Source organism: Rana temporaria, chromosome 9, assembly GCF_905171775.1.
Source record: "Rana temporaria chromosome 9, aRanTem1.1, whole genome shotgun sequence".
NCBI classification, from domain to species: Eukaryota; Metazoa; Chordata; class Amphibia; order Anura; family Ranidae; genus Rana; species Rana temporaria.
The window spans coordinates 95,473,848-95,488,438 of NC_053497.1; the positions used below are offsets into that span (position 1 = coordinate 95,473,848).

The 14,591-nt window shown below is 43.2% G+C and overlaps 1 protein-coding gene across 1 annotated transcript in view; it reads left to right on the plus strand.

The window, feature by feature from the left end:
- THOC2 (THO complex 2) overlaps positions 1–14,591 on the plus strand; it is a 152,776-nt gene that overhangs the window by 83,307 nt on the left and 54,878 nt on the right. Inside the window, exons 26-28 of the mRNA XM_040323934.1 lie at positions 1,016–1,144; positions 10,950–11,081; positions 13,887–14,071. Coding sequence (XP_040179868.1) covers positions 1,016–1,144; positions 10,950–11,081; positions 13,887–14,071 — 446 coding nt within the window. The remainder of the gene's footprint in view (positions 1–1,015; positions 1,145–10,949; positions 11,082–13,886; positions 14,072–14,591) is intronic.

The following is a 14,591-nucleotide window of genomic DNA, read 5'->3' on the forward strand; positions in this document are numbered from 1 at the left end:
TGGCTCTTTGTGAATGGCCAGCGTGTTCGAAGACAACGGGTGTGCTCACCGAAGAAGAGGACGTGACGTCCTGGCCCGAGGCCCGCTGAATCGGAAGTACACTTTTTTTTTTTTCGATATGCAAAAACGAGGGGTGGAGAGGTAGTCATTCGTTTAAGACCACCTCTCAAAAGTGGGTGCAACTCTGCTTTAATATCAGGGCTTTTTTAAAGGGGTTGTCGAGGGGAAAAAAATGTTTTCCCTAAATAGCTTCCTTTACCTTAGTGCAGTCCTCCTTCACTTACCTCATCCTTCCATTTTGATTTTAAATGTCCTTATTTCTTCTGAGAAATCCTCACTTCATGTTCTTCTGTCTGTCTGTAACTCAACACCATAATGCAAAGCTTTGTCCCTGGTGTGGAGAAAGCCTCTTTAGAGGGGAGGGGGCGAGCAGGAGTGTCAGGACGCCCACTAACACACAGCTCCTTTCTCTATCTGCAAAGTAGAGACTGTCCTTACTTGCCTGCTCGCCCCTCCCCCTTCAAGAGGCTTTCTCCACACCAGGGAGAAAGCCTTGCATTACTGTGTGTAGTAAGACAGAAGAACAGGAAGTGAGGATTTCTCAGAAGAAATAAGGACATTTAAAAGCAAAATCGAAAGATGAGGTAAGTATAGGAGGACTGCACTAAGGTAAATCAAAGAAGCCTGTTTGTCCAGGTCCAATGAGCATTCCTGGAGTATCAAAGCAGCTACCCCAGACTTTAATGTCCCACACCAAAGAGGTTCTGCTAACGTTGTACTACAATATTACATTCTTGGCTCAGAACAAAGAACTTGAGATGGCTGCCCTGGTGACCTCTTCTACCAACATATAAATCATTTTACTTACAGGAGTTCTTATATTAGCATTGGTTTTTTCTTTTTAAAGTAATTTGACTTTTTTTGTTGAATCCAATAAAGTTTACCTAATGTTGTGTTGCCCAGTCAAGATAACATTCCCTTGGTAGATTATTATTATTATTTTTTTCTTATGCAGGTTTTTTCAGACATTATTTACACAGTGGCCAGTTGCACTGAAAATGAAGCCAATCGCTATGGAAGATTCCTGTGCTGTATGCTGGAAACGGTTACTAAGTGGCACAGTGATCGAGCCGTATATGATAAGGTAAGAAAGCTATATTACAATAGTGTATTCTAACTACTGAGTTATTCAGCATTCCACATAGACAGCAGTGCTATTTAATTGTCCATTTGTGTTTTTAGCTTTCATATTTTACCAGTCTTGCAGGGCCATTAATCTTATTTATATAAAATTTGTTATTTGCTAAAGTAAATTTACTAATATCGGTAAAAAACAAGGCTTATCTGAATATACACAGTTATAAGAAAGAATTGAAGATGGCATTTTCTCCTAAACAGGTGTGTTGAAATAATCGGCGCTTTACACAAAACAAACCTAAGCCTGGGTTCACACTGGTGCGCTGCATTTTGGTCATAATGTGGGTTAGTTGTGTTTTAGATCTGTTTTTAGCCACAGTCCCATTAACTTCTATTTATTTAGGTTTTGCTTTGTTTTCTGAAAGTCCTGCATGCTGCATCTCAGAATGTGCAGTAACAATGAGCGACCAAATCGACGTCAATAGGATCTTTGCCTAAAAAAGCTCCTAAACCATGCACACATCCTCGCTGCGGCCCAAATGCAGCACATTAAAGTGAACCTGTTCTTTAAAGTGATATAAAATGTCCCCCCCCCCCCCCTATTCTTTTTCTGTAAAAAAACATGTCATACTTGGCTGTTCTGTGCAGTGGTTTTGCACAGGGCAGCCCCGATCCTTTTCTTCCCAGGTCCCCCTTTGGCATTCCTGGCTCCTCCCTCTCGATCAGTGCCCCTTAGCAGCAAGCTGCTTGCCATGGGGAGGCACTGGTTTGTGCCTGCTCCCTAGCCCAGCTCTGTGCCTCCAAAAGATTTAGAGCTGCGGCTCAGCCCCGCTCCCTGCTCGCTCCTCATCCGCTCACTGGCTGTGATTGACGGCAGTGGGAGCCTATGGTTCCCACTGCTGTCTCAGCCAGAGAAGAGAGAGAACCGGGACAGCCTGTCCACATCACTAGATTGAGAGGGGCTCAGGTAAGTATTAGGGGGGCTGTGAGGGTTTTAGCACACAGGGTTTTTTTCTTGGCTCTATACACCACCACAATGGTTTTGAAATTAAACGAACAAGATGCGATTTAACAGCAGACTTTCAGCTTTAAATTGAGGGTATTTACATCCAAATCGGGTGAATGTTGTAGGAATTAAAACAGTTTGTATATGTGCCTCCCACTTTTTAAGGGACCAAAAGTAATGGGACATGGGTAATGGGTCCTTCCTCCTGCTCGGCTGGGATACGAGTGAGGGCAAGATGACCCCCACCCATCTCCATAGCATAGCAGGGCGGAAGCGACATCAAAACGTCACTTCCACCCATGCTTCTTAAAGCGGGGGGTTCACCCTAAAACATCTATATACCGTTACATCCAGCATAATGCTGACATCGACCGTATGCTGGTTTTTTTCTTTTTTTCCGTTGTACTTACCGTCTTATCGTTGTTTTCATCCGGGTTCTCGCTCCCCCGGAGAGTAGGCGTTCCTAAGATGAGGCATAGATGATTGACGTGCGGGTTAAGCGCATCACGCCTTCCTAAAATATCCGAGCTGGGACTCGGCACTTTACAGCGCCTGCACAGTCAACTCTAAACGGCAAGCGCAAGCGCCGTAAAGAGCCGAGTTCTAGCTCGGATATTTTCGGAATGCGTGACACGCTTTACCCGCACGTCAATCATCTATGCCTCGTCTTAGGAACGCCTATTCCCCGTGGGAGTCAGAACTCTGACCTGGATGAAAACAGTAAGTACAGAAAAAAAAAAGCATACTGCAGATGTCAGCAGTATGCTGGATGTAATGGCATATAGTTGTTTTTCAGGGTGAACCTCCACTTTAAAGGGACATTTTCTTGTTGTCATTTTTTCAAATGACTATTTTTTTATTTTTTTACATTTTAGTCTAAATCTTTTTGACCCCAGATCTCATATTTAAGAGGACCCGTCATGCTTTTTTCTATTACAAGGGATGTTTACATTCCTTGTAATAGGAATAAAAGTGACCCTTTTATTAAAAAAAAAATTAAAACGCCCCGCCCTGACGAGCTCGCGCGCAGAAGCGAACGCATATGTGATTGGCGCCCGCATATAAAAAAGGGTGTTTAAACCACACAAGTGAGGTATCACCGCGATCTTTAGAGCGTGAGAAATAATTCTAGCCCTAGCCAGACTCCAAAAGATGCAACCTATAGAATTTTTTACACGTCGCCTATGGAGATTTGTTAGGGTAAAAGTTTGACGCCATTCCACGAGCGGGCGCAATTTTGAAGCGTGACATGTTGAGTATCATTTTACTCGGCGTAACATTATCTTTCACAATATAAAAAAAAAATTGGGCTAACTTTACTGTTGCCTTATTTTTTAATTAAAAAAAGTGTCCCCCCCCCCCCCCCCCCCCCCAAAAAAAGTGCGCTTGTAAGACCGCTGCGCAAATACGGTATGACAAAAAGTATTGTAATGACCGCCATTTTATTCTCTTCTTGTAAACACCAAATCTGAAGAACAGGCAAGGTCCTTAATTGGTTAAACAGGTTGTAAAAGATTGAAGAGCCTATTAAAATATTTAACAGTAAATTCTGGCTTGCAGGAAAATCCTGTTAAAATTGGATTATAGCAACATGCTATGTTTTTTATTTGGCTGAAGAGAGGAAAAATGTTCTGTTAGACTAGATTTGACAGTAGAAGACATGCTGGTAGAGACTGTGTATCTTCTTGTGCGAATGCTTCATGTCGGGAGTTTGAACTGTTGAGCTTCATCATCGGCTTGAGACAACGGATTAAAATCCCAGGCACTGCATTTAAATATTCATGCTGCCTTTGACAGTTTGCCTACTCCTTGCTAACATATTTCACAGCCAAATTCCTTGCTGTCACTTCCTGCTGTATGTCAGCCATTCATGTCAATATTCAGTGAAGCATTCATTTTCATTCCTCATATCTCTGTATACGGGTCTTTGAGCTGTGTAAAATCCTGTGCTGCTGTTCTGTATTCAGTGTGTGTAAGGGAAGGCTTTACAGAACTGGACTCTGTTGAAGTACAAAACACGCACTGTCAAAAGGTTCTCATCCTTGTGCCATTCTTTGTATAGTCCATTACATAATTAAACTGGCTATATGGATGAAAAATGTAAACGCACTGGAGATTGCTATGGTTTAACATTATGTCAGAGATCTATTCCTGGGCCTGTATGCACACAATGCTTGGATGTGTCACTTGCTTTCAGTTGCTTTCACTGCTTTCCAGCATTTTATAGTATAAAATCATGCATTTACAAGATGCAAGCAAGCACTAAGCCTATGATCTCAGCCCATTTACAGCCTGCCTTATTAGTTTATCTAGCAAGCTTGTAATAATGTGTGCTGTAGTCTGGTACTGGGGTTGTTTTTGCGCCCTTTCTTTTATCATTTTGTGCTTCTCTCAATCACTCAAAAGACCATAATGATATAGTTATTCTTGTAATCTTTTCACTTGCACAAATTGGTATTTGTAATCTTAAAGCTTAACTCCAGAAAACTTAAAGGAGTTGTAGGTATAGGGTATAGGGGATATGGAAAATATTTACTTACCTCTGCTCCTCCATGGTGCTGGACCAGTCCCTGTCGCATTTTCTCACCGATGCTCCAGTGGTCTAAGGTCCACACTTCATTAAACCAAAGAACAATGTAAACTTGACATTTCAGAGCTCAGATGTCATAGGAGAGCATGCCATGACTGATGCAGATGCCATGGATACTGCAACACGGGCTGGATGGTTAAGCGGTGCGGCCCTCCTCAGTTCAGGGAATTCTGGAACTGCACAAAAAACAAAAAGGCGCACACACCTGTAGTGCATTACCTCTAGCACTTTGAGGAATTAAATGACAAACTATACTAAAACAACATGGATTAGTAGTAGTCCAGCTGTCTGCCTTCCAACCTCGTGGGATTGTGCGGATGACAGAACAGCTTGCGTCTTTTGGGGGAGCGCCCCCCTTCCTCAGAGCAAAGACTCTGCCTTCCAACCTCAGGGGATTATGTGAATGACAGACTTCTGGGCCTCTGTTTATCTGACATGCTACGAATGTTGGTTTGTAAGTATAAGTTGTATTTTTTTTTTTAATTCCTCAAAGTCCACTAGATGTGTGCGCCCTTTTTGTTTTTGTTGTTTCCACGTCATTCAGACAATGCAAAGTCTGTAGCCCTGCATACCACTAAGGGATAATCCACCACAGGAGCAAATGGGATCACCATCTACCAGGGAAGTGGAAAATTGGGTAAAGCAGCCCTACTGCAAAGGATTATTTTTAAGTTTCCCAGAGTTGGAATTTAATTTGTTTTCATGTCAAAACTTCACTGAACCATTGTGTTGTATTTAATTTCTACTTATTGATTTCCACTATGTTCACATCCTGCTGCCCCTGTTTCCCACAGTGATGTATGGCAATAGTCACTGGAAGGGTAAGATGAAGGTTTACAGACTGAAGGTTGAATGTTTGAGACGAGACAAAAGAGAAGTAATTCACACAGTGATCCTACTGGTCCTACTGATCACTGTGTGAATTACTTCTCTCTTTAGCTTAGATAATGGGCTTTTTTTTTTTTTTTTAGTTGACTTTCAGAAACTGTTTTCTTATTCTGTAACGTACTCTAAGGTCCAGGTTTAGTAAGTGACAGGATAATTTTCTTAAGTGTCATTGTTCCCAAAAGAGAAAAAAAATGTAACTCGCTACTACAATCCTCAATATTAAATTATCCTTTAGGCCTCATGCACACAGAGCTTATATACAGGCATTCATAGGTAGGTTCAGGTAGGGGCGTGCTAATTTGCGGCGGCGTAGCCTAGCGTGTTTACACTACGCCGCCTTAAGTAAGAGAGGCAAGTACTGTATTCTCAAAGCACTTACCTCCTTACTAGGGCGGCATAGTGTAAATGCGGCGGGCGCAAGGGCGCCTAATTCAAATGGGTTGGAGGGGGGCGTGTTTAATGGCAATGAGGCTTGACCTCACGTTTTTGACGTTTTTTGGCTACTGCGCATGCGCCGGGCACCTACATTTCCCAGTGCGCATTGCGGCTAAGTACGCCGTACGGGCCTATTGATTTTGACGTGGACGTAAACGACGTAACTCCCGATTCGCGGACGACTTACGCAAACGACGTAAAAATTTCGAATTTCGCGGCGGGAACGGCGGCCATACTTTAACATTGTTATTCCACCTAATAGGTGGAATAACTTTAGGCCTGTAAAGGCCTTACGGAAACGGAGTAAATCGGCTGCGGCGGCCGGGCGTACGTTCGTGAATCGGCGTACAAACTCATTTACATAATCTACTCCGGCCGCAATGTAAGCGCCACCTAGCGGCCATCCGAAAAATTGCAATCTTAGATATGTTTAAGCGTATCTCTGTTTGAGCATACGCTTAAACATACGGCGGCGTAGATTCTGAGTTAGGCCGGCTTATCTACTGATAAGCCGGCCTAACTCTACCTGAATCTACCTATCAGTGTTTTTTTATGCCAGTAAGCACCTCTATATTGGCCTATGTGGCCATGCACTCATAGGCATTTACAGGAGCATATAGAGGAGTGTGTGCAGGCAGAAAGAATACCATGGGGTGATCTGGGAGGACCTTTCAAGCGAAAGAAAAAAAAAAAACCTGCATCCACAAATGTTTTCTAGTGGCCAGAATAAATTAATGTTCTGACTTGTAGAATGTTCAAATGTCATATGTGCATACATATTGTAACATTGGAGGCGTTTTTATTTTCTGCCAAATTTTCATAACCCTTTGTGCATGAGGCCTTAAAGCAGGGTTACAGGCTATTTTTAGTTTAAAAGTCAGCAGCTACAAAAAGTGCTGCTGCTGACTTTAACTAAACCGCCACTCACCTGTCCCACAGTCCAGCAATGTGGCCACATAGAGGCCTGCTTCTCTCCCCCTCCTCTCTGCGGCACCGTCATTAGAACTGTGGGCACCCGGCCATGACGGCTTGTGGCTTCACAGCCAGGCGCGAGTTCTGCTGCACTCTCGGAGTGGACAGGCGATATGGGACCTGTCATGTGTCCCGGAAGGAATAAGTGGGTCTTAAAGTCCCCTTCAATTTCAAAACAAGGTGGGCAAGGAGTACTTAAAAACGTAAGTTCCACTTTTGGGTGTAACGCTGCTGTACATCCCAAACCTGAATGGCTCCTACTTCCTTTGTGGGGGTTGCTGAGTTCTGTTTACTTGGCCCCCCTGTATGTGTAAATGGAGCTTCCCTCTGCTCACTTCTGCGATGGGCTGCCCACGTTCTTCAGAGTGACATCAGAATCTGGAAATGAGCTATCATGTGTTCTGCTCTACACTGCATGTGTAGTTGAAGACTCGGCACCTTGCTTTCTGTGATTATTTATTTTTATTTTTTTAGTTCAAAAAGAGCAGTGCATGTCATTGCAAATACATGCACTGCTTGTAACCAGGGATGGGAAGGTAAAGTGATTCTAAAGGCAAACGTTTTTCTACCTTAATGCATGCTTTGCATTAAAGTTAATTATGTTCATGTGTCCGTGGCCACCCACACCCTTAAACATGTGAGCCCAATCTCAATCCAGTACTCTGCCTGTCTGCACCAGGTCTTGTCTATAGAGTCACACAGAGCCTGGCATGTTCTCTGACATGGAAACCCAGAGAAGGGGGATCGGCCACACTGTGCATTGCCTTGGAGACTAGGCACATGTGATCACAAAATGGATAGAACACACAAGGGGCCCGACATTGAGCCCTACAATCATGATATAGATAGATATATAGCGAAATCTTCTCTCTCTCTCTCTCTCTCTCTCTCTCTCTCTCTCTCACCAGAAAATACACCGGCATTCACTATTTAGTAAAAGTCACATTTGTTGTTTCGGATATATATATATATATATATATATATATATATTTTTTTTTTTTTTGACTCCCTGGTTTACCCAGAGCCCCTTCTTTACTCTAAATTCGGATTCCACAGTGCATGTGTTCGGATGATTCATAAGCTGCATTAAAAACGAACAGTACTTCACCAGCACAGTACAGAACTGTCATTTATTTAATTTTTTTTGTGTCAGTTCACTGTCATCACTTCACATTGGATCAACAACATTTACCAATAACTATGCAATGCAAGGGCCTATGGATTGTTTTGGATGTTCTCACTACATTGTTATTAGTAAATGTGGCTGGAATTTAAGGATAATCAAACTAGTTTAGTTTATCATTGACCTTACAAACACTTGAGATCTGGATCGTTATGGGCTTTATTATTGCTGGGATTGAAGACTGTAGTGTTATAAAGGTTGGCTCACGTTTACACCTTAGCTAAGGTTTGTGCATTTCTGTAACCGCACTGTGGTTTCAGTTAACAAAATAAAAGGATTGTCAAGCTTTTTTTTTTTTTTTTTTTAAATCAACAAACACTTACCTGCTACTGCAATGGATTTGCCCTCCTGGCTACTCTGTCTGGTGCCCCCATGGGAACTGGCACTTGTGCGTACTTGCTCCGCTGCTGCATCTTTTTTACACAGACTCTGCCCCACTCCCTAGTTGCTGGCTTTGATTGACAGCACTGGGAGCCAATGAGCCTGTGAGATACAGGGGTAATGGGAGAGAAGCGCTGCAGACATGGATTGAATGAGTTCTCAGGTAAGTATGGGGGGCGGGTGTAGCGCTAGTAAGTGACCGAAATCATTGACTAAACATTTTTACCTTCATGCCAAAAATGTTTAGGCTTTAGAACCACTTTACATGCTGTTCAGGTTGTTGCTAAGTTAGGCAACGGTGTATTTTGGTATGGCCCCTTTCTAGACAATTTAGGTAAAGTATTTAATACCCCAACATTTCATGTTCCTGATCTGTGCCTGCCGTAACATGAAAAAAGTATTGTTCTATTTTATTTATGCTTCCTTTGTGTGAAATCTCTGGTATTCCTACCTAAAACTGACCACACTAAGCAGGAAAACACAACGTGGTCAGTCCTCTAGCTATGCTGGGAACTTGGCCTACTCTCCTCCAATGATCAGACTTGTCCTGATGCACCCCACAACCTTTAACTGGGCAGGTCAGTGTACTGTTTCTTCTCCTTCCCCAGCTCTTATGCAGCTGAGAACAGAGGGGAAGTTATTTATAATTTTTATCTATACACAATTGTTTTGCCTTTCATTTCTATTTTTAACTGAAAGGTGATCGGATAAATATATGCCACAGTCCCTATTATTGGATTTATAAATGACTTTGCTTTCATGGTCTTTGGGCGCTGTATACTGTCTTCACTCACTGCATGTCTAGGAATATTGACTACTGCAGGGCTCAAAATTTCAAGTCCTGAGCTACTAGCCAGGCCTCAAGAGTTACTCGCCAGCAGTTGCTCCACCCAATTCATACACTGCCCTGCGCCTAATTGCACCCGTAAACACGCCCTCGTAGATCATCTCATGGAATGACAATGTTTTATGCAGAATCAAGTTACAAAATTAAATATTACCAACAACAACTTCAACAAAATGGGACAGGGCACTGGGGGCAGACCAGAGGGACAGGGCACTGGGGGCAGACCAGAGGGACAGGGCACTGGGGGCAGACCAGAGGGACAGGGCACTGGGGGCAGACCAGAGGCACAGGGCACTGGGGGCAGACAAGACCTTTTATTCAGGCTGGCAGAGAGGAGAGGAGCTGCAGCACAGTGGGAGGGAGTACAATCTAGCGCTGAGATCCACACAACTGCACAGCCATTGACACCATAGCACAGCGCACACTGACAGCGCACAGCACACATTGAGACCAGTCTGTTCAAAGAGCTCAGGCTAAACTGTTGGACACTTATGGTACATAGAGCACAAGGAGAAGAAAACAGCACAAACTAGAAGGCTGCCGCTCTCATGTCAGGGCAACTTTCCGTGAGCGCTGCACCGGAGTGGTAATTTTTGCAATCCTCCACCTCACTCATTACTTTCTGCTCTCCAGCTACATTGGTAAGGGCCCGGGGGAGGGGGGCAGGCTCAGAGAGGTCATACTGTTGGGTCCCATGGCTTAATGAGAATTGTAAGGAGAGCACCTGTGTACTGCTCTGCCTGTGCGCGGCTCACCAGACTACTTTTCCCGAGCATGCGCCTTTCCTCTTCGGCCGCCAATCTCATCGGGACTCTAAGTGTAGGCACAGATTGGAGGAAGATTGGTCATGCAGCTCTGTCATCACTCGCCCCCAGCTTAAATCCACTCGCCAAATGCTAGTAGGCGAGTGGAAATTTTGAGGGCTGGACTACTGCATCTTAAAAAATTTAGCATTTTTTTCCTATGCCACCCTTTTCTCAAGTGACTCCAATCAAATTTAGTTAGAACAGCTCTTTATTTAGTGCCTCTTAAAGTACTTTTAGGAATGATTTCTTAACCCTAGCAGCCTTGAACATTTCTAAGAGCGTCACATTTGAAGTCTGGGCTCTGATATACATGTGTGTAAACAATTGTGTAGAGCCCTCTCTAGAGCCATGGTCTGTATAGCAGCCGCGGGCTGGAAGGAGGGCAGCATCTGCTGTCGCTGCAGCACGTTGTTCTTCATTGCCTAGCTGTGCCACTGCACCTCATTAACCTCATCTGCTAGTAACACATTCTGATGAGCGCTCCTAATGTCAGCTAGTGTGTGTGTGTGTGTGTGTGTGTGTGTACACTTTGAAATGTGTTAACCATAGTTTGCAGTCTTGTCATTCCTGAGTATTGTGCTGCTTTACAAACCTGATCAAAAGAAATCTTTTCAGACATTATTTAAACAACTCAATTGCCCTTTTCTCCCATTTTCATATTTTTCTAAATTCCTAACTGTCTGATTTTTCAATTTCCTTTTTAGGATTGTGGAAGCTATCCAGGATTTGTTACAATTTTAAGGGCGTCCAATTTTGATGGTGGTAATAAGGCAGACCAGCTGGATTATGAGAATTTCCGTCATGTAGTTCACAAATGGCATTATAAATTAACAAAGGTAATTTTCAGCTTTAAGAATTACACAAGCTCCATTTCCTGCTTTTCTGTCCTTTTTAAATATTGTTTTGTAAAGGCCCAATCGCCTATTCTTCGTTTTTTTTTTTTTGTTCTAAATGCACTTCAGCACAGTCACGTGTTCTAATTTTGCTTTTTATAGACTCAAACTAGCTTTTTTTTTTTTTTTCTTGCATTTGGATTTTCTCATTTTGTTTTGCTTTTATTGTACGTTTTACATTGATCAGCCGCAACCTTATGACGGGCGACAGGTAAAGTGAATAACATTGATTATCTCATTACAATAGTATCTGAAAGTGAGTGGGATCTTTTAAACAGCAAGTGAACAGGTTGTCCTTGAAGCTGATGTGTTTATAGCCGAAACATGGGCATCACAGTTTGCTGTCTATGGGGGTGCCCCTGCTGACCCCTGTCTACAGCCAAAAGCTTTTACAATGGGCATCAGAAATGGACCACGGAGCAATAAAAGAAGTTGGCCTGGTCTGAAGATTTATGATATCTTTTACGTTATGTGGATTACTAGGTGCATGTGTGTCCTTACTTTGGGAAGAGCAGACACCAGGATGTGGTATGGGAAGAAGGGAGTGATGCTCTGTGCAATGCCCTGCTGGGAAACCTTGGGTCCTGCCGTTTATGTGGATGTTACTTTGACATGTGCCACCTAACTAAACATTGTTGCTAACCAAGTATATCCCTTTGTGGAAACTGTATTCGCTGATGGCAGTACCCTCTTACAGCAGGAAAGTTCACTCTGCCGCACTGCAAAAATGGTTCCAGAATGGTTTAAGGAACACAATGAGTTTGAGATGTTGACATGACCTTCAAATTCTCCAGATCTCAATCCAGTCGTGCATTTGAGTGAGTGAGAAACTTGTATAGCGCAACACATGCAAACTGAATCGCCTCAGGGCGCTTGGTATCTGTTTCCTACAATATTTTACCTTCAGAATAGATGGGTTTTGAGTTTTTTTCTGAAGGCCTGGTGATTCACTTCCATTCGGATGCTGGTTGATAAAGCATTCCACAGTCTAGGTCCTTGGACTGCAAATTTTTGTTCTCCTTTGGACTTGTATCTGGCCTTGGGTATCTGGAGTAGATTTTGGTTGGTAGAACGGAGAAGGCGATTGGGGTTGTGACATTTAAATTGATTGCATAGATATTGGGGCGCACTTCCTTGTACACATTTGTGTGTCAGGCAGAGTGCCTTAAATGTAATTCTGTCTTTTACGGGCAACCAATGAAGGGATCTAAGGGAGGGGGAAATTGATTCCCAGGGTTTTTTACCTGTTACAAGTCGTGCCGCCGTATTCTGGACGACTTGTAAATGAGCAATTTGGTACTTTGGTAGTCCGAGGTAAAGGAGCGTTTGCATAGTCGAGTCTGTGGATTATCCTGGAAAAATAAATCCAATCCATGGAGGCCCCACCTTGCAACTTACAGTACTCAAAAGATTTGCTAGAGGTCCAGTGGCTTCCATGCCTTGACAGGTCATGGCTGTTTTGGCAGCAAAATGGGGACCCAGTCAAATATAAGGTGTGCGATCATAATGTTCATGGCTGATCAGCGCATGTTCCTTTATTATAGATTAGTAAAAATACACTTGTGTAACTATAGCTTTATATATTAGTAATGTTGAGGTGCTTTCCAGACAGAAATAAAAGTTCATTTTTAAGATGCAAACAGTTAATCCCTGTCTGTAATCTCTTAATCTGGAGAGGAGGGCCATTGCATGTCTTTTACATACAGAAAGCCTCTGTACTTGGAACATGGGTGCTCAACCTTCTGAAGAGTGAGGGCCACCTAAGTGATTTGGTAACTAGTCACGGGCCACAATGAACCACAAATGTAAGCCTGCACTTACTGTCTGAGCCCCCTGTAAGGCTGATGTCGCATTAGTCCACTGTGGTTTACTCACAGGACAGGTGCATTGCACCTGCAGCTTTCCTGCGCGTTCACTGCGCTTTGCCATAGACTTCTATTATGTCTTGTGGATGTGGTGCACTTTTTGAAGGCGCACCACAATGCCTGCATTCGGGAGTTTTGGTGCGATTTCAGAAGCACATCACTTTCGTAGTATATAATAGACTATGGTTCAGTGCAGCTAGACTGCAGGAAAGCCACAGGTGCTCTGTGCTGCACCTGTGGATCAGTGTGAAGCAGCCTAATAACCTTCTTCTTTTTCTTTTTTTTTTTTTTGAGGAGGAAGCGTTGGCTTATGCAGCTCCTGCTCCCTCCGTGGCTGCATGCGTGCTCCGCTACCAGCACCGGCTCTATGCACTCAAATGCTCTGGGATGGCTGGTCAACAACCCGTTGATTGCAATATGGGCATGCTGACCCACCACCCAAAAGCATGAGCTTGCGGGCCACCTGTGAGATCTCTGTGGGCCACATGTGGTTGGGCAATCCTGATGTAGAGGGTTCTCTCGGAAATGAATCTGATTGAATCATAACTTGGATGTTTAAATGTATAATTGGTGCTAAAAGAAGCAGAGAGGGGAAATTGGCAAGTAGAATTCAAGAAATTCTCGGGTAGTTGGGTAAATTGAGTGAACCCTCTCAAGTTTGCCTGCAGCAGGCTTTGCTGGATAGTGAACTTATTGCTGTATATTATGTTTCCAATAAGCAAAAGTGAGATTCTCTATCCCATAATAAAAAATAAAAATAAGAATATACTGGTACACAGCTGATTTTGAATTGTTGGAGCACAGGCTGCAGTTTTCCATGTTGTCCATGTCAATTTCTTATTTTAAACAGCTACAACCTGTTTTGCCTGTATCTTTTTTGCAGGCTTCAGTTCATTGTCTTGAAACAGGCGAATTTACTCACATCAGGAATATTCTTATTGTACTCACAAAAATTTTACCATGGTATCCCAAAGTCCTTAATCTGGGACAAGCTCTGGAGCGAAGAGTGCACAAAATCTGTCAAGAGGAGAAGGAGAAACGACCTGATCTATATGCATTGGCCATGGGGTAAAATCTTTGAGAAAAGGAATCTCTTTAATTGAGAAAATTCTTTTTTATTCATTTATTCTGTTTATGTTTAGAATTTGTCAGGCTTTGTTTTCTAGAAACCAATCTGAGCAGGCAACATCCATGTAGAGATTGTAACCCTTACATATTAGCGGTGAGCAGGTACCTTCATGACATTGAGACACAATTCCTGAAATTTTGCAGTATCTGGTATATGTAGGAAAGCACCCACCTTTGATTTCTGGTGAGCTTATAGTCCTCGATCCCGATCTCTGCAGCCCAGCATCAGGAAATGTCTCACTGCCTGTGGTTAGCGCAGCGCCATGCAGACTTCCTGGCGGGCTCTGCACGTGGACGGTGTGAACACGCCGGAGCTCATCCCTACTCAATACTCAACAGCAGTAGGCAACGGAATTGGGTGTTTTTGAGTTCTTTGCTCCAAGAGTTCTTAAAAATCTCTTTCAGTCCCATGATAAATTTTAGAGAGCAGTATGCCCTTTGCTACTGAAATACTTGGCTA